At 45.3% G+C, this 19,995-nt stretch overlaps 1 protein-coding gene across 4 annotated transcripts in view; it reads left to right on the top strand.

The window, feature by feature from the left end:
• The window catches only part of EFR3B (EFR3 homolog B), a 162,797-nt gene extending 161,014 nt beyond the window's left edge, over positions 1-1,783 (top strand). For all 4 annotated transcript variants that reach the window (XM_015411550.1, XM_015411552.1, XM_015411549.1 and 1 more), the window contains one exon: positions 1,323-1,783. In XM_015411550.1, the coding sequence (XP_015267036.1) occupies positions 1,323-1,428 (106 nt within the window). In that variant the 3' untranslated portion in view covers positions 1,429-1,783. The remainder of the gene's footprint in view (positions 1-1,322) is intronic.
• The last annotated feature ends 18,212 nt before the right edge of the window (positions 1,784-19,995 follow it).

The raw sequence follows: 19,995 nt of genomic DNA, 5'->3' as shown, positions 1-19,995 counted from the left end.
TTTTTTTAGCTGCACTCTGGAGCCAGGTTCAGTTCTTAGATATAAACGTTTGCAGGTTGGTTTAGTCTGTTGCCCACCTCTTCCTATGTCTGCTCAAAGCAAGCTAGTAGCAACTTTAATAAAAACAGTTACAGTGGTTCAAGAGAAGCATGCAAATAATACCGCAATAGACAGACGCAGCATAAAATACCATACCTAGAGCACAGAATACGGTAGAGGTGCGTCGTCAGATATCATAAAAGCCAGAGCAACTGGGGATAAAGCATTAGAACAGCTGGCAGATAAACAAGGAAGCTTTTACACTAAAAACAGGCCAGCCAAAAAAACCCAACCCGAACAATATCGTGAGCAGATAAAAATCTTTCTACTTGGCACTGAAACAAAAAAATGAATTGCTGGACAAAAGTTGAGTGGGAAGAGCATTCCTTAAGTGAAGTGCCACCACTGAAAGAGCCCTGTCTCTGCTCACCACCCACCAAATGTCAGATGAGGAGGAGGAGATTGTCCCCTCGCCACCTGATATTTGTTGGGTGGCAACCAAATTGTCCTTGCAAGCTCTAATGTGGAGATAGGTTTACCCCTTATCTAATGTAGCTAGTAGCCAGCAACAGAGATCTGTCTTCAGTCTTCTCTTGGTCCCTCGTCTTTTTAGATCCTTTCTCAAATGCCATCCATGATCCCATACTGTGGCAATGAGTTCCACAGCTCAAAAGCAGAGATATAGCAAATGTATCTCCGCCCCCATGCAGGAACTACAGGAATTCTGTGCTTCATACTTCCTTCTCTGCAGAATTTTCAGAATTAGGTGACATCTCTGTTTCTGTGTGGAAGGAAAGACTGTACAGTTCCATGTTTCTTGGTATTCAGATTGTGTTCCTTATCTAAAGCTGTGGTCACACACACTAAATAATCCACTTTCAATCCACTTCCCAACTGGATTTTACTGTGTGAACAAGCAAAATCCAGTTGGAAAGTGGATTGAAAGTGGTTTATTTAGCCTGTGTGACCACAGCCTAAAAGTGGTAGGCTCAGGCAGAAGACCTGCTCCTCCCACTTGCTCCCCAGAGGGTCCTCCCCATGGAGCATAGGCCTCAGGCAATGGATGTGAGGTAGCATTAAGACTCCATCCCGAGATAAACTCTTCTGCGTAAGCTTCTCATTGAAATGAACGGAATCAAATAAACACTATGTGCAGTTCCCATTTCTTGCAGTGCGACCTCCTCCAGATTGTGCCCCATATGCGCACGGGGAGTGCCGTTTATGTTTTCTGCCTCCAGCCACTGAAATGTCTTCAGCCATTCCTTCCCTTCTCTTCCCTGCAGGCCCCCTCCGAGCCCCTCCGGTACCATCACAGCTGCTTACGGCCAGCCCCAGAGTCACTCCATCCCAGTGTACGAGATGAAGTTCCCGGACCTGTGCGTGTACTGAGAGTCGGACTGCATGCTGGGACGAGGTCTGAGTCATCCGGACCCCGTGGAACGCCGTCATGCTGCCTGCATGAGCAAAAGTGGGCTGCTTGGAGCTGTTGCTGTAACCCTCCCCTCGACCGACTTTCTGAGCAAGATGGACCAAAACACTCCCTACATCCAGACTCTCTAAGCATATATGGTTCCTCTCCCTTCCTCACGCTCAGCTAGTTTTTTCCCCGTCATGCAAAAGACGCAAGCGACATTCAAGTAGCCTTCTACGGACAGTGGAGGGTGGGGGAAGATCGTGTGGCTTCCCTTTTTTAAGAAGCTGTTTGGAAGGGTCGGTAGATTCCCCCCCCCTTTTTATTGAAAATGTGTGCTGATAATCCATTACATAAAGTGAATCTATTCTGTGTGTGCTGGTCTCATTTCTTGCTCCGTCGGATGAGAGTTGGTGCAATGTAGCATTTAGAGGGCCACACTAGGGTGAGGGGGGACCTACCAGGCCATCCTAAGCAGAACAACATTCTTCTTAAATCCACTCTTCTTAAGTTTGGTGTAGTGGTTAGGAGCACGGACTCTAATCTGGGAGAACCGAGTTTGATTCCCCACTCTTCCATATACAGCTGCTGGTGTGACGTTGGGTCAGTCACAAGTTCTCTCAAGAGCAGTTTCTCTCAGAGCTCTCTCAGCCCCACCTACCTCACAGGGTGTCTGTTGTGGGGAGGGGAAGGGAAAGGAGACTGTAAGCCGCTCTGAGACTCCTTTGGGTAGTGAAGGGTGGGGTATAAATCCAATCTCTTCCTCCTCCACTTCCTCACTCCTCCACTTGCAGCTGCTGGATGACCTTGGGCAAGCCATAGTTCTGTCAGAGCTATTCTCTCAAGGACAGTTCTGGAAAGAGCTCTCTCAGCCCCATGTACCTCACAGGGAAAGAAGATTGTAAACTGCTCTGAGACTCTGGGTGAAGAGTGGGGTATAAATCCAATCTCCTCCTCTTCCTCTTCTTCCTTCTCCTCCACTGATGTCAGTTTGCCTAGAAGGGTGTCATTCTCCTTAAGATAGCATGACTGGGCTGAAATCTTGACTCCATCCTGAAGATGAAAAAGGCTTTCAAGATGAGACCTGTTGAAAATGAATGGATTAATTGATAGGTGCATTTCCACACGAGTTCACATAAGAACATAAGAGACGCCAATGTTGGATCAGGCCAAAGGCCCATCCAGCCCAACACTCTTTATCACACAGTGGCCAGAAATACCAGTGCCATCAGGAGGTCCACCAGTGGGGCCAGGACAACTTTTGAAACAGAACCCCCACCTTGTAGAGCCCAGCTCAGTATGTAACATGCCCTACAAAAGGAATCCACTGGGATCTGTAGGCTCAGGTGCATTTTGAACCAAGTACTTTGTGCCTGTTACAGTTATACCTCTCTAAACCCCTGGATATCAGTTGGAAGTCATTGACAGCACAGTTAAGAGAGCAATCCTATACAGAAGGACTCTCATCTCAGCTTGAGAAACCTTCCAGTCTGGTCATTTTTCTGGCATCTTTCCTGGGTTCATTTGGAGTGGCTGGAGTAGGGAGGATGGGGGAATGAATCAGGATTAGCAGATCTACATTTGCCAAAGGATGTTGTTATCCAACCAGAAGTGCACCTCAACAGGATATTCCTGACAGGCACTTTTGTGTTCAGCATTTTCAGTTCCTGCCAATCATTGTCTTGTCATTAGAGCTTCCCCCCCCCCTTGTCCATACCAAGAACTTTATCTGAAAGAATTAATTGCTCTTCTGTCTGTCCTGTGGGGTTAACAAATGTCTCCCTCTGCAAGCATAAATCTTGTTAAACAGGGATGCTTATCTACTTTGAACTCAGCAGGGAAAGACCACGGGGTAAGGGGGTACAATCCCCGAGGCTTTCATTCCAGTAGGATGAGAAACCTGGAGATGTGTTGTTTGCTGAAACCAGAAAAATTCAGAAGTAAGAAGAAGAGGAGATTGGATTTATACCCCGCCCTTCACTTGGAGTCTCAGAGTGGCTTACAAACTCCTCCCTTCCCCTCCCCACAACAGACACCCTGCAAGGTAGGTGAGGTTGAGAGAGCTCTGAAAGAACTGCTCTTTCAAGGACAGCTCTTGTCAGAACTATGGCTTACCCAAGGTCATCCAGCAGCTGCAAGTGGAGGAGTGGGGAAGCAAACCCGGTTCTCCCAGATTAGAGTCCGCACACTTAACCACTACACCAAACTGGCTCTCAGATTGTTTTGATAAGGAGTATAAATATAAACATAAGTGATTATGAACAAAACAACCCATATATGACTCTGATTTTTAGAGGGTCATGTAAGAAACCGTTATCCTATGGTGTTTGTTTATTATGCATTATTTATGAACTAGGAAAAAGGCCCGTTGTGGAAATAAATACAACGGTCTCTAGAAAGAGGCTCTGGGCGGGTGCCCCAGCCTTGGACACTCAGTGTCAATTTGCTGTGGAGACCTCAGCAGGGTATAATGACACTGAGTCCACCATTTTCTCCAGAGGAACTGCTACCTAAAGAACAGTTGTAATTTTGAGTGATCTCCAGCCCTCACCTGGAGATTGGCAACAATGGTTCCCCAGAAGGGAATCGTTGGTTTGGAGGGTGGAGTCTATGGCTTTGAACCTGTTCGAGGTCCCACGCCTCCTGAAACCTCACCCTCTCCAGGCTCCATCCCTCACATCTCCAGGAATTTCCCACCTGGAGTTGGCAACCCGATCTTCCCAGCCAATCATCAACCTACCTTTATTTCCCCCTCACTCTTCAGCTTTCCACCCCCCACACACCTGCAGCCTCTCCCTGCTCTGAAGCCCTGACTGCTACGTCACATTGGCTGTCATAAGGGGGCCACCTCAGCAGCATATAAGGATACAGAGCCCACCATTTTCTCCAAGGGAACTGATCTTTGCCATCTGGAAAGCACTTGTAATTCTGAGGGATCTCCAGCCCTCACCTGAAGATTGGACACATTTTACCTCAGAACAGCAAACTGTTTAGAATGTTAGAGGCAAAAGCCAATCAAGTCACATATGCAAACGACCTCTGTGTTCGGAGGCAAAGGCCAATGAGGCTGCATATGCAAATAACTGCTGTGTTCTGACTGGCTACGGGGGGGGAGGGGAAGAGCAAACTGTTTAGAATGTTGGAGGCGAGACTCAAGGAATGCAGCCAGTGGATAGGGACAGATTCTGAGTGACACACCAGGGCGCCAACCAATTCCGGAGCAAATGGAATGTTCTAGAGAAGTGCCACCACCATTTGGCTTTTATATACAAGGGAGATGCTTATGCATTCTGTTTGTCCAAGGTGTCTGCAAGAACCAAAAGCTTCCAAAATCCCAGCATCTGTCTTTGAAGCCCACCACTAGAACAACATCGGAGGTAGAGCAGCAGTGTCTTCTTCCTGGGTAGCTCCCAGGACATTGTCGGGTGGAAACAGCTAAAGTTCCAGGCACTGGCAGCTGATACAGTGATGTTCAGGGTTCGCAGACCCATCTGTCAATGACTGGAGGCACCTGTTGGAGGGGGTGGAGGATGTCTTGGCAGGGGGATGACGCCCCCCTCCAGTTAAGCAGCAGACACAAGGAAAGGCAAGCTAGTGATGTGGCTAAGGTGGGGCAGGAGGGCCCCATCATGTCACAAGAATGCAGTCTCCTGTGAGTGGCTGTGTGCTGTACGAAAGGGCTGCAGGGACAACCAGTGAAGCAGAGGATGGGCATTGGGCAGAAGGAGCCAACTCCCTTTCTGGCCAAGGGGAAGAGCAGGCAGGCCACCGTTGAAGGCCTGAAACACGCCTGAAGAGGTGAGGCCCAGGAACTCCTCAACAACTGGAAATGAGGGAAGGGTAGAAGAAGCTCGCACCAGGTTTTTTTAAAAAAAAAATTGTTGTAACCCCATTTGGATTACTTTTCTGGGCAAAATGAGATAGAAACTATATTCAGGGCAGGTGGGCCCTGTCCTGTCGTCACTCACTGTCCTCTGGCTCCTGCTTGTACCACATGTTATTTACAGGCTTTCCAACCTCCAGGCGGGGGCTGGAGATCTCCTGGGATTGCAACTGATCTCCAGATGCCGTATATCCATTCCCCTGGAGAAAATGGCTGCTTTGGAGGCTGATCCCACCCCTAAATCTCCAGGCATTTCCCAAGGTTGAGTTGGACAAGCCTCGTTGCTTATATCCTTTCACCATGAATTGAGGAATAAAGATCTCAGCTTCTGAGACCCAGTACAGGCACCTGGTCATTTTAGTTCAATTTTGTTCAGGATAGTGAGGAGCAAGAGAAGACAAGCAGTTTCAGTGGGGGGGAAATATTTATTAGACTTGAAGCCCCCTATGCCTTTTGCCCAGGCTTCATCAAGGAGATCTGTTGAAATATGCCAATATAGATTAATCTCAAAAATAATTGACATATTTTTTAAAAAAATTAAAAACTAGTTCTGGAACTGAACATGCCCATCCCCATTGCCAGAGCTGCCACCAGAGTTACCCAGGAATCCCAGGATGCCAGCAACTTGGGAACCCACAGTGCCGGCAACAAGGAAGCCCACCACAACAGGAGAAATGCTGCAACAGAAGATTCATCAATTTAACCACACCCACCAGCTGCCAAGGCAGCCAGGACAACAGCTCCAAGAAGGAAGAATGCTGCAACAGCAGCCATGCAGCATGAGTTGGATGGAAAATAGTTGGCCGGGCTACACCACAATCGCTTTTGAGTCCTGGTATTTTGCCCCATGTGAACTGCACAACTGCCAAAACCTGTTCATATCCTATTAGCCATCTTCCATACGTTACATGGCAAGTCAAATTCTGTGGCCCTCTCATTGGTGTCTATTAGGTTATGGATATTAGGTGGAACTGATTGCATCCATGTTTGCAACCTAGATCAAAATTTTATGAGTGCAGGATTTGTGCAAACCTTATTGCTGGGTGTTGGGATCTTAGTCTGGATAGGCCCGCATCAGCCATGTCTTTGTGGATAGGCAACTCTCTATCTTCAATTATCTTTCTATATTCAGAAAGAAGAGCATCTTGTCTTTGGAGATGTGGGGGAGTGGTGTGGCACAACGTGAGTAGCCAATAGGTCAGAGTTTTCTATTTGTCTTTTAAACTGTTGTGTAATGGTCGAAGACCATAATAATAAACTGACTGGCTGACAAAGAATAGGTCAGAGTGGGTTTAATAATCCTCTGATGGTTCTCATTGTTGTGTTGAGTTGGACATCAAGTTCATAGATGTGGAGGCTGTCGAGTCACACTGAAGCTCCATATTCTGCAGTACTATACACCAAGCCCAAAACTGAGCATTTATGTGTTGTAGCCGACACATCCCAAGTTCTACCACATAATTTTTTGGGAATGTTGTTTCACATTTGTATTTCTGCTGCTACATTGATACTATTGCTGTTATTTTTGCTGCTACATTGATACTATTGCTGCTACATTGATAGGACTGAGGAAATACTGAGTAGGGACATCAGAATTTTGGCTGACTACTACCATAAATGGCAGCTTATCCCAAGCCTAGGAAAAACAGAATGCTCCTGTTTCCATTTCAATAACAATCTTGCCAACCATGAACTGAATGTCTACCTTAATGGCACACAACCATACACCTAAGTACCTTGGCATTACCCTGGAGAGGACCTTGAGTGATAAACATCATCCTCACATTATAAGAACATACTTCAGAATAAGCCTTAATGGACTCATCGTTCTTAGAGAGATACAAGCTACTGTCACAGATACACATAAACAAAGGTGAATATAGCTGACCTGTATAGTAATGTTGGCAGCAAGTTCCCACAGAAGCTAAGCTTCAGAGAAAAGAGTACAAGCAGAACAGGTTTTTTTATTTCATATGAGCAGTAACAACTCAGAACTTTCATTTAAGCAGTTAGGAACTAGAGTTTTCAGTCTCAAAATCCAGTCTTTTTTCAATAACATTCCGTCGTTATGGCAATCTGATCTATCTGTCTGTCTATCTTTAACTGTCTGTCTGTCTGTCTCTATCTTATCTATCTATCAATCATCATCGTCATCTATCTATCTATCTTTAACCAGTTAGGGACCAGAGTTTTCAGTCTCAAAATCCAGTCTGCCTCTTTTTTCAATAACATTCTGTTGTTATGGAGATCTGATCTATCTATCTATCTATCTATCTATCTATCTATCTATCTATCTATCTATCTATCTATCTATCTATCATCTATCTATCCATCCACCCATCCATCCCAAAATGTGAAGTCTGTGGGATGTTAATTGTGCTCTAAGAAATGCTGGACAAAAGGAGCACCTGGGGGTTTTTTTAGATTAATGTTACTTTTATGTTCAGCAATGCATATTTTAATGTTCCTTGGGTTTTGCCAACATAACATGTATGTGTTAAGTGTCATCAAGTAATTTCTAACTTATGGTGACCCTTTGAATTCATGTCCTCCAGAACATCCTGTTGTTAACAGCCTTGCTGAGGTCTTGAAAACTGAGGGCCCTTGTGGCTTCCTTGATTCAGTCCATCCACCACACGTTGGATCTGCCTCTTTTCCTGCTGCCTTCACCTTTTCCTATCATTATTGACTTTTCCAGTGACTCTTGTCTTCTCATTAATGTGACCAAAGTACAATAGCCTCAGTGCGGTCATTTTACCTTTTAGAGACAGTTCAGACTTGCTGTGATCTAGAACCCCCTTATTTGTCTTTTTGGCAGTCCACAGTATCTGCAAAACCTTTTTCCAATAGCACATTTCAAATGAATGAGGTTTCTTCATCATCCAGCTTTCACACCCATATATAGTAATGGGGAATACTGTAGTATGAATGATCTTGATCTTGGTCAACCGCAACACATCCTTATACTTAAGAATCTTTTCTAGCTCCTTCATGGCCATGCTTTCCAATCTCAATATATGTCTTACCCCAAAGGCACGCCAACATATATTTTTTCACAAAGATGTTTTATAATATAAACAACATGTTTAGCCTGGAGAGGAGATGACTGAGAAGTGATATGATAACCATCTTCAAGTACTTGAAGGGCTGTCATGTAGAGGATGGTATGGAGTTGTTTTATGTTGCCCCAGAAGGTTGGACCAGAACCAATGGGTTGAAATTAAATCAGAAGAGTTTTCCGCTAAACATTAGGAAGAACTTCCTGACAGAGCAGTTTCTTGGTGGAACAGGCTTCCTTGGGAGGTGCTGGACTCTCCTCCTTTGGAGGTTTTCAAAGAGAGGCTAGATGGCCATCTGACAGTAATGCTGATTCTGTGAATTTAGGCAGAGAGAGGGCAGGAAGGGTTACATCAGTGCTTCGTTCTTGTGGCCCTTTCTTACACACCCAGGGAAATACTGATCACCACTTTGGGGCCAGGAAGCAATTTTTCTCCAGGTCAGTTTGGCTGGAGATCCTGGAGGTTTTGTATCATCTTCTGGGCATGGAACAGCAGTCACTGGGGTGTGTGGAGGGGGAGGTATTTGTGAATTTCCTGCATTGTGCAGGGAGTTGGACTAGATGACCCTGGAGGTTACATAAGAACATAAGAGAAGCCAATGTTGGATCAGACCAATGGCCCATCCAGTCCAACCCTCTGTCACACAGTGGCCAAAAATACCAGGTGCCATCAGGAGGTCCAGCAGTGGGGCCAGGACACTAGAAGCCCTCCCACTGTTGCCCCCCCCCCCAAGCACCAAGAATATAGAACATCACTTGCCCCAGACTGAGCTGCAAAGAAATCGGTTGGGGTCCAGGGGGCCCAGACCCAACTCTTTAGAAATCAGAATGTTTGTTTTGACCCTCTGTGCATTTTCTTTCAACTGAGCAATTGGAATGTTCATCAACATTCCAGCATCCTGATGTGCTAACTCAGACATCTCCCAGCCAGCAACTGCAGGCATTACAAAGACAGCAGCTTGTATGTTATGTTAAGTATTCTTCTCTTTTTATCATTTTATCTAAATGTATGTATAAATTTAGAAAACCATGACTTTTCTACTAATCTAAATATTCTGTGCTTTAATTTGATCCTCTGTCATCTCTGCACAACCATGGCAAGTTCCTAAATGGATTATCAAAAGCTGGCTTTGATGTTGCAAAAAGATACACAGATACATACTCCACTTATGAATCAAGATAAGGGCAATTTATATACAGATAAATATTCACCTTTCTTTATACATTTCAGTATTTGAGGCACACAAAGCTTTCTTCTGCAGTTAGGGTGGAGAAAAGCATAAACAGGTGTGAACCGTATTGTTGATCTTCACAAAGGTCACTTATTGGTGGGGGACATTTGTTGGTTGATTTTTAAATAAAATCAGCCAGATGCCCTTTTCAAATAAATTTTGATGTTGTCATAGATTTGGGCTGGACTGTCTTTAAGCAAACATTTTGTGATGTGCAAGAAATGCTGAAAACAAGCTGGCTGGATATTGGGGGGAGGGGGGGCACCCACCCAAGCAGCCACCCACTGAACTCTTATTTCCTCTGCATGAACTGCTGGGCCAAATTCTCATGTGGTTTTATTTTCAGTGTCAAGGCTGATGGAGGAGGCTTCTGTGGATCTCCACACCACCCTATGGAAACATCTGTCATTCAGCTCAGAGCAAGTTCCCCCCTCCCCAGCTGCAGAGCGATATGGTGCTCCCTTGTGCCCAGCCAAACCCTTGTCCCATCCAAATCAGTACTGCCTATTTGTAATGTCAGCGGCTCTCCTGGGTCTCAGACAAAGCAAATAAAAATCCCAACAGCAGTTGCCTATCCTTTAACTAAAAAGGCCAGGGATCAAACGTGGAATGCTCAGCTGGACAGTTCTTGGCAAGTTTCACGCCTAAGAAAGAAACTAGTTTACTGAACTGAGGCCAGAGATGGAACTGGTAAAGGTAAAAGTAAAGGTTCCCTTGCTCGAAAGCCAGCCAAATCCGACTCTAGGGTTGCGGTGCTCATCTCCGTTTCAAAGCCGAAGAGCCAGCGCTGTCCGAAGACGTTTCCGTGATCATGTGGCCGGCATGACTAAACACCAAGGCGCACGGAACGCTGTTACCTTCCCACCGAAGTGGTACCTATTTATCTACTTGCAATTTCTTGCTTTCGAACTGCTAGGTTGGCAGGAGCTGGAACTAGAGATGGGAGCTCACTCCATCATGCGGCACCCGGGTCTCGAACTGCTGAACTACTGACCTTCTACAGCCTGCAGTTCAGCGTCTTAACCACTTGAGCCACCGCAGCTCCGAGATGGAACTGAGTTGGACCCAAAAGGAATAATGCATGCAGAAATGGTCTCAGTGTTTTTGCTCTTTGCTTAACTAGCCAGTTTGGTGTAGTAGTTAAGAGCAGAAGACTCCAGTCTGGGAGAACCAGGTTTGATTCCCCACTCCTCCACATGCGGCCAGCAGGGTGACCTTGGGCCAGTCACAGTTCTCTCAGAGCTGTTCTCTCAGAGTTCTCTCAGCCCCATCTACCTCACAGGGTGTCTGTTCTGGGGAGAGGAAGGGAAGGAGATTGTACACTGCTCTGAGACTCCGAGTGAAGGGCGGGGTACAAATCCTTCTTCTTCTTCTCCTCCTCCTCCTCCTCTGAAGCTGCCTTATACCAAAACAGAGTATCACTCCACTCCAGCTACTATAGGTGCTCAAGCAGAGAAAGGTCTTTCTAAGCACCTGTTAGCAGAGATTCTTGGAGATGCCAAGGACTGAACCAGGGCCCTTCTACCTGTAAAGCATGCACTCTGCCTCTGAGCCACAGCCACTCTTCTAAAGTGTTTGGCAAGAGCAGGGGAGGGATTGTGTATCCCATCATGTTGTGGACTGCACTTTTAAAGCAGCAGCTGCAAAGTAAAAATGGAAAGAAGCCAAATATGTTTCCCCCTGTTTCTGTGCCTCCTAAAAGGTCACCAGGGTTAACCCCCACCCTCGTGCCAGGGGTGGAAGTTTGCACAGTCCAGTTACCTTTATTGGCATGTAACCCTTGCAGATTCATATACAACAAAAACAACAACAAAAGTTTGCATAAATGAACTCCTTCAATTTTTCATCTCTGCTCAGCAAGGACTGCAGAGGGCAGTGAGGATTCTCTCGATTTGGCATGCTAAGCTAGAAACACAGGACAGCTTCGGGCTGTAGCTGCCATGGGGAGAGTCGTGTGGCCCACACTCGTCCTGTGCTTACAGTCCTGCAGCATGGACAGGTAAAGGGCAGGAGTCCCTCACGCATGCCCTTGCAACAGAGCTGGTTAGCACAGTGGTTGAAAAGTGTGAACTTCTGTAACATGTACAGAGTATGTTCAACACTGGAAATGTGTCCTATAAATGCTGAGTAATTATGTGGTTTGAAAAGTAAGAAGGAACACATAACTGGCTATTAGAGATGTGAGAACAGGACAAAAATAGATAGTTCGGTATGCAACTTGGGTAGTATCAACTCATCCAGAGGTTACTGTGAGGTCTAGGTTTGCCAACCTCCAGGTGGGACCTGGAGATCTCCCAGATGTACAGCTGAACTCCAGATGACATAGATCTGTCCCCTGGAGAAAATGGCTGCTCTGGAGGGTGGACTCTATGGTATTATATACAGCTGAGGCCTCTCCCTTCCTCAAACCCTGCCTTCCTCAAACTCTGCCACAAAATCTCTAAGAACTTCCGAACCTCAAGCTGGCAACCCTAGCCAGGCCTGGCCCAAATGAGTCCTCCCTCAAAGGCCAAAAAAGGCCTGGAAAGGGCCCTGTCCTCTCCCCATGCCTTTTATTGACATAACCAAGCCTGGAATCTATGGTTGTCTAGCAATGGCCACTGAGGGAATTCATTGCTTAAAGCTACAGGAGTTCCTTTTATCTTTTTTTAAATTTTATTTTAGATTTCACATTTTTGTGCAAACTTGGGTAGGAATATCTGTGTTGCCCATTTACAGCTCCAATCACCAGATTTAAGTATCCAAAGATGTGACTGACTTTGCTATTAGTATATAGATATTGTTCCAGACATTATCAAATATGATAGATCCTTTCCCAGAACAGTCTACCCGTGTAACCCTAAACACTCTTCTAAGCCCCACTGACTTCAAATCTTCAAATCTCCAGGAATTCCTCAGCCCAGAGCTGGTAACCCTAGCTCCAGTTGTCAGCGAAGGCACTGCTGTGTGTTTTTCTGCCATCAGAGGAACAACAAGAGGCCAGTGCTTTCTCAGCTGTGGAGTTCTGGGATTAGTGTGGAATAGTCCTGGGATAACACAGAGAGTGCAAAAGAGTTGGCGTTCTCCCCCATAGGTGATCCAGATGACTCCTTCTTCGCTTGATTTTTGGCTTCTTTTACCTGGTTTGATTTATGGTCTCTGTCTTCTGATCGTGGTTCTGTTTAACAGTGTTTGGTCGTTCTCTGCATTGAGTTTTTCTCAATGGTATTATTTTGATTCTTGGGTTTTGAATACTTTGAGACTACTTCTTTTATTGTTTTGTCACTGAGCTGCTTTAGGGCTGCCGATTGGGATGGGTAGAAACATTTTAATAAATATTCTAATTACTTCACCCAGTATCAAAGAACATATTGTAGAACTGGAAAAGATTTTCAAAAAAGGACAAACAAATTTATCAGGAATCATCATCCGCAGGACGAAAGGCTAAATAATTCATTCATGATTTTTCATTCGAAAGAAAATTAGTAGGCTTCCGGTTTATGGAGCAGTGATGGCGGACATTCTCCCAGGACTGTGGGGGAATGATCCACACACCAGTGGGTTGGAGGGGTGCTACCTCAAGTAGCACCCCCACTGAGGCTTTGGGATAGGCTCCAGGCCAGAGGGCTTTTGAGGGGTAGCCTCTTCGATGGCGTAAAGCCGGAGAATTTGAGGCTCCCTTCCACCCTGATGGTCCAGCCACTGCGTGGCCTTCGGGCACAAGCTGGTTTGACCGGGAGAAGCGCTGGAGATCGAGCGGAACAGCATTGAAGCAAGCGAGGTCAGAGAAATTGACTGACAATGAACGTGAGTTCAAAATAAGCGGACGATTGTAAAAAGCAAATTACCCCCCCTGTGGGAAAGCGGATTGCAAAGAGGGACGCCTCTTATGCGAAAAGACTGATAAGCGAGACAAAGGGGGAAGGGGGAGGAAAAACAGTGAGTGAGTTTTGAGAGGCTTACTTGATTGCTGATAGCGTGGGAGCGATCTTTAGAGTCGGAGGGAAGCGTCAGAAACTGTAAACAAATCGTAAAAAATGGCTGCCATGCAAAGAAAGCTGAAAACGAAACCGCCTGGCAGCCAGAGCCCAAAACCGGAAGAGGGAACAGATGTCATGAAAATGCTAGCAGATATGCTCAAGCCAGTGATGGTGCAACTCGATTAGACGAATACCATCTCTAGTGCCAGAAAATATGGGTTGCTTCACCATGTGGAGAGCTAAATTCTCCAGTCTCATTGCTTCTTCAAATGCAAAGGTATTCATTTTAACCAAAAAAGAAGGGGAGCCAGTGTACAAGGATACATCATGGAGTGGACATTTCAGAAGTTCCATAAGCCATAAAAAGCCATGACGCGTAGTCTGCATGCTGGCTGCCGCATTTCGAGTTGTTCTTATTCAAAAGTAATAGGCTATAAGGGGACCCAATCTCAGTAGAAAGCACATACAAAGCCAGTATAATCAGTCAAGAAGGATTATGGGTCCCAACTTCTGAAATGTCCACTCCATGATGAATTGCACATCAAATTGGACTTTGATATTACAACGCTACTGGAGTGAGACACAGTAAAATACTTGGGACTTCATTTTTCTTTCCATTATTATTCTTCCTTCTGTATCTTGGTTACACCTTGGCCAATATTGTTATATAATTATATTTTTGCATTATTGCATTATTATTACACATTTCATATATTGGTTATCTCTAGTCAGTGGTTTTTGTGCTTTGTTCCTAAGGTATTCATTGTGGCATAGAGCATCTACCTGGGGCAATTTCCTGATCTTTTCTCTCAAAGAAAATAGCAAAAGGGGGGAAAAAACCCAACCTAGGCCTCCTAGGACCCCCTTAGATTCTCTTTACTTTTGGTTGACACATGGACACACACTGTGAATAGAGCCAAGAGCAGGTCTGTATGTGAAAAATTTGATTTAAAAATGTTTGGGATTACTTCTGGCTTTTAGTGGGGACATTTTCAATAATAGCACCACTTAATTACACATTGATGCGATGCCATCTATCTCTTTCATAGAATGGTTGTACAAAGTTATCATCTCTGATGGATGTGGGCTCCTGATATGTTCTCCCCATATGTTCCCCAACGAGCACTACGGTCCGGGGCTAAATATCTCCTGGTGGTTCCAGGTCCCAAAGAGGCCAGACTAGCGGCGACTAGGGCTAGGGCTTTTTCGGTGGTGGCTCCTACCTGATGGAATGAGCTCCCAGAGGAGATCCAGGCGCTGCGGGACCTTGCACAGTTCCGCAGGGCCTGCAAGACGGAGCTCTTCCGCCAGGCATTTGAGTAGGAGCCGCCACGACTGTTACATCTGTCTACGACTATTGCTATCTGTCCTAGCCCTTATTACCAACTCGCCGTGAGTGCAAAAATGGTGGTACTACGTGGAGCTGTGGCCACTAAGGATACCATCCTGATGACGTCATCGGTTCCCTTCTTAGTTGTTGTGGAGAGCACTTATGTTGCACTTAATGTTTTTAAAATGCAGTTTTAATGTTTTATGTATTGGGCATTGGCCCCATCTGTACGCCGCCCTGAGTCCGTTCGCGGGGAGGGCAGGTTATAAATTTAAATAAATAAATAAATAAATATATGCAGGCCTGATTAACAGCAAAACTTTATAACTATTATTCGGAGCTACACTATTCCATTGTGAGTAGCAACCATTCTTTATTAACATTTTTTGGAAAATATCTTTCTTTGGACCAGTTAGCATGTTATATTTTGATAATGTCTTTACACGTGTATTTTTTATTCTTAGGATTCATATACTAACCTGCCTTACCTGGAACAGATATTTCATACTTTTAGTGTGTGTTGTTATTAATTTAGACCACTGAAGACAGCCCTCAGGACCGAAACACATTTGGTCTAGTGATTATTGTATGCATAACTTATATTTCTTGCTGTATGCAATGTCTTAATGGATGTGACGTTACAACCACTACCACTTTGTTTTTCTCTACATTCTACAAATGTTGCTTTTAATTTGTAGTACACTTTGCAATAAATTATATTTTGCTCTATATTTTAAATGCTCAGCCTTCTGGGTTTATGACTTTTCTCTCCAAAACACCATATTCCCTGCCTTCCAGCAAGCGGTGCTGTTTTTTTTAAAAAATACAGTGTTTCAGCATTTAACTATAGTATTTAAAATATACATTCTTTTAATGCCATAGCAATATGTTTACTAGTGATCATTTTGCAAAGTCACCAGAAAGCCTGTTAGTGGTGTTAAGGTTGCCAGCCTCCAGGCAGTGGCTGGAGATCTCCCAGCATCACAACTAATCTCCAGGTGACAGAAAGTTCACCGGGAGAACATGTCCGCTTTGAAAGGTGGACTCTGTGGCATTGTACTCCATTGAAGTCCCTCCTCTCCACAAACCCCAACCTCCTCAGGCTCCACCCCCCAAATCTCCAGATATTTCCCAACCTGGAGCTGGCAACCCATTGTGTGGGGGAATTTGCTGAAATGGAAATGGTGCTGCTGGATGTAGGTGAGAAAGTGCAGAAATCCACACCTTCCACTCCACATTTTTCAGAGATCCAAATTGAGTACAATCTTTTACCAGAGACTGTCTCAAAGCATGGTTGGGGAAACCTGTACTGCAGCTCAGGAAAGCCCAGAAGGGGAACCGCAATGTTGTGCAGAAGGCCCCAGGGAAACTGCTGCCGTTTGGGAGGCAGGGCAGAGCAAGAGAGCTGCATGGAAGCAGCCGCAGTTGCTTCTTTTAGATTTCACTGGGCTTGATGGTCGTCTACGACATCCCCCTTGCAACGGCTGCCAATCTGTTCACCACCAGCATCTCTAGCAGCCGGGCTAGGAAAGGCTTCTAGAGACAGTGCTAGCCAAACCTGAACATTTTGGGAACATCCACCTACAATTTTTATTTTAAATGACCTTTTAAACATAACGTGATGGTGGAACCCTGTAGGGTTTTCGAGCCATGAGACCAACAGAGGTGGTTTGCCATTGCCTGCCTCTGCGTAGCCACCCGGGACTTCCGTGGTGGTCTCCCATCCAAGTAATAAGCAGGACTGGCCCTACTTGGCTTCCGAGATATGATAAGATTGGGCCAGCCTCCGCTACCAGGTCAGCATTGTTACAATTATTAACCATAAGAGTTTATAATATAATAACGTTCAGAACAAAGTACTAACGAATGAAACTGCACCAAACAGCAACTGTGCATGTCCAACCTTAAGTCAGGTCTGGACCACAGCAATCCAGGTAAATGGTAGAAAAATGCAAAAGTGCTACTGCAGATTGCAAAGATTCTGGTGGCAGAATCCTGGACAACCCAGCGATTACCTACATTCGTGGCTCAAATGAGAATGACGTTCATCCCAGAAGCAGGTGACACGCCAGGAACACACAGTGGCAATAGCATGCCATGATCTGATTTTTCAAAAAACCAGAGGGGGCTGTCAGTCATGGCATCTCACGACACGCAGCTTGGAACATGGGGGCTGAGGCAAGAACGGAAAGCACTCAAGGCCATGCGCGAAGTCCTCTGAACAAGGCCATTCATTCTTGTTTTCCTGACTGGTGCTGCTGCTGCTCAGGTGGACTAAAAAAAGACACAACTGTGGATCATCTGTTTATTTAAACTAGAGAACTGCAGTTTAAGGTTGTGCGAGTGATTCAAAAGCAGTGTTTACTCATAAGACTTTTGTTCTCCAAGGAGCACACAGTGGTATGTAGCCCCCCCCCCCCCAATATCCTGACATTCATCTTGTGAAGTAGATAAGCTGAGGAATACTGATGGGCCCAAGGTCACCTAGTAAGTTCTGTGGCAAGATGGGGATTTGAATCCAGTCCCCTGCCCCATCCTGGTCCAAGCTGCTAACCACACCCTGTTGCCATACAACATGAATGGTGGGACCCCACATGCCCCACCTCTTTGTCCTTGCCCATAGACTCCCAGCCTCCAACATTGCTTATATTGATGTTGTTGCAACCTTTAGCCAAACTTGGAAGGAACATCTTCAACATCTAGCCATTGAGATCCAAAGGATAAAGGAGATTGGCTTAACAGTAAAAGCCTCCAAATGCCAAATAGCTATGTGCCAAGTAAAATATCTAGGGCACATACTTGGAGGTGGGGTAATAAAACCAGACTGGAGCAAAGTACAAGTAATGCAGGAATGGCATAGACCCACAACCAAAAAGCAAATCAGAGCCTTTATAGGAGTCGTGGGATATTATCAAAGTTTCATTCCCAAATTCAATTCCATTGCAGCTCCATTATGTGAACTCACTGAGAAAGCCTTTCCTGACAAGGTAAATTGGACGCTGGAATGCCAAACCGTCTTTGACTGCCACAAACAGGTATTGACCACAGAGCTGGTATTGAAGGCACCTGACTGCAAGAAGCCCTTTACTCTATACACAGATACTTCCAATACTGAGATTGGGGCCATGCTAAACCAGATTGGGGAGGATGGAATCCAACATTCTGTACTCTTTCTTAGTAGGAAGTTAGTGGAGAGAGAACAATACCTCTTCGTTATTGAAATAAAATGTTTGGCAATAGTGCAGACCATAGGAAAGCTAAAACCATATTTATGGGGGAGGAAATTCACATTATGTACTGACCTAGTACTCACCTAGTAAATTCTGTGCCAAGATGGGGCTTTGAATCCAGTCCCCTGCTATGTTCCCTCTAAGCTGTGGAGTCTTGTGAGCAAAAGTTCTACTTTGTGAGCTACGGGCATTAAAGTTGTGAGCTAGCAATTTGGCTACTGCATAAATTAGTTTGCTCTGGAGACATCCTTCCTGAGCCAAGACAAATATGTGTGAGCCAGGGGCTAAAAAACTGTGAGCTGGCTCACACTAACTCAGCTTAGAGGGAACACTGGTCCCCTGCCCCATCCTGGTCTAAGCTGGTTAAACCAAGTGAACGTTAAACCAAGTGAACGTTAAGATTGGTTAAACCAAGTGAAAAGTACCAACAGCAAATTAATCAGATGGAATCTCCAGTTACAAGATTTCAACTTTAACACTGTAAGAGGGAAGGAGAACGCTATCGCTGATGCACTCTCCAGAACAACCTAAAGGAGCAGGTTAGAAAGTATTTTGAATTGTGTGTGTGTGTGTGTGTGTGTATAATTATGAAGTTTGAGTTATTGGGATTGGGGGGGAAAGTAAAATGCAAACACATGCTTCACTGATTGCACAGGAGAGGCTTGAGAGAACCTCCCTTGAAGCAATGAGAAAAAAGGGTGAGGCATATGATGGACTGTCAAGGGTTAATGCCTAAGAGTCTGAGAACCTTTGAGTGACAGGCTATTCTTACAGAATTCTGTTGAGAGAGTCAGTTAAGGAATGACAGTTGGGAACTGACAGTTGAAGAAGAGACAGTGAAGAGCACCAACTATGGACTGGGAAAGAGGCTAAGAGAGTGAGTAAATCAAGGAGGATCCTCATTCAAGCCAAAAAAAGGAAAATAGCTTATAGAGAAGTGATCCCTGCCCAGTTATGAAGGGAAATAGCTTCTAGAAAAGAGGAATTTGGAGTCTGGTTGTGTGTTCCTGCCTTCTAAACTTTATGAGTCAGTGAAACTCAGAATATATACACAGAATATATACACACAAACCCCATCTCTCCTTATATATAATTGAGTAAGAACATTCTATATGAACATTCTAAATTTGGCCCCTTTAGTGTATGGACGCTTGAACTGTCAGTCAGAAGACGCTGGCTGGGTTGACTGGCTGCTTTGTGCAGTCCCGCCCAGCGTTTCAAGGTCTTTTGCATATGGAAGCTGATTGGACTTCACTGCATTCCACACCTCAAACTCACCCCCCTCCCCGCAAGGCAGTTGGAATGTCAGTTGCATATGAAACCTTCAAGGTCTTTTGCATATGGAAGCTGATTGGACTTCACTCCATTCCACACCTCATACTCCCCCCCCCTGCAAGGCAGTTGGAATGTCTGGTGGTGTGTAGGTCCCAGGATCATGTTTTAAAAGCTGCCTGGGGGATTATGGACCATTCACACACTTTCAACCTTAACATACCTCATAGGGGGAGAGGAGAATGATGACAGCTGCTTTCCCTAGGCAGAGGCGGGGGGGGGGGAGTAAACTTGAAGACAGACAGGCAGATAAAGGTTAGGCTGATGGGTGCCTGGAAAGGTCATAGGGTTGCAAACTCCAGGTTGGAAACTTCCACGATAGTTTAGGAATGAAGCCTGCTGAGGGTGGGGTCTGAGGAGGAGGAGGAGGAAGAGAAAGAGGAGGACCTCAGACAGATACAATGCCATACTCCCCACCCTCCAAACAAGCTGTTGCCAGTCTCCAGGTGACAGCCGGAGAGCTCTTAAAGCTCTGGTGCTAATTCAAAGTGCTGCAATTTGTCGACAGAGTAGTGTTTTGG

Source organism: Gekko japonicus, unplaced genomic scaffold (assembly GCF_001447785.1).
Source record: "Gekko japonicus isolate JY-2015 unplaced genomic scaffold, Gekko_japonicus_V1.1 scaffold6, whole genome shotgun sequence".
Lineage (NCBI taxonomy): Eukaryota > Metazoa > Chordata > Lepidosauria > Squamata > Gekkonidae > Gekko > Gekko japonicus.
This window is presented reverse-complemented; position numbering and strand designations above follow the sequence as displayed.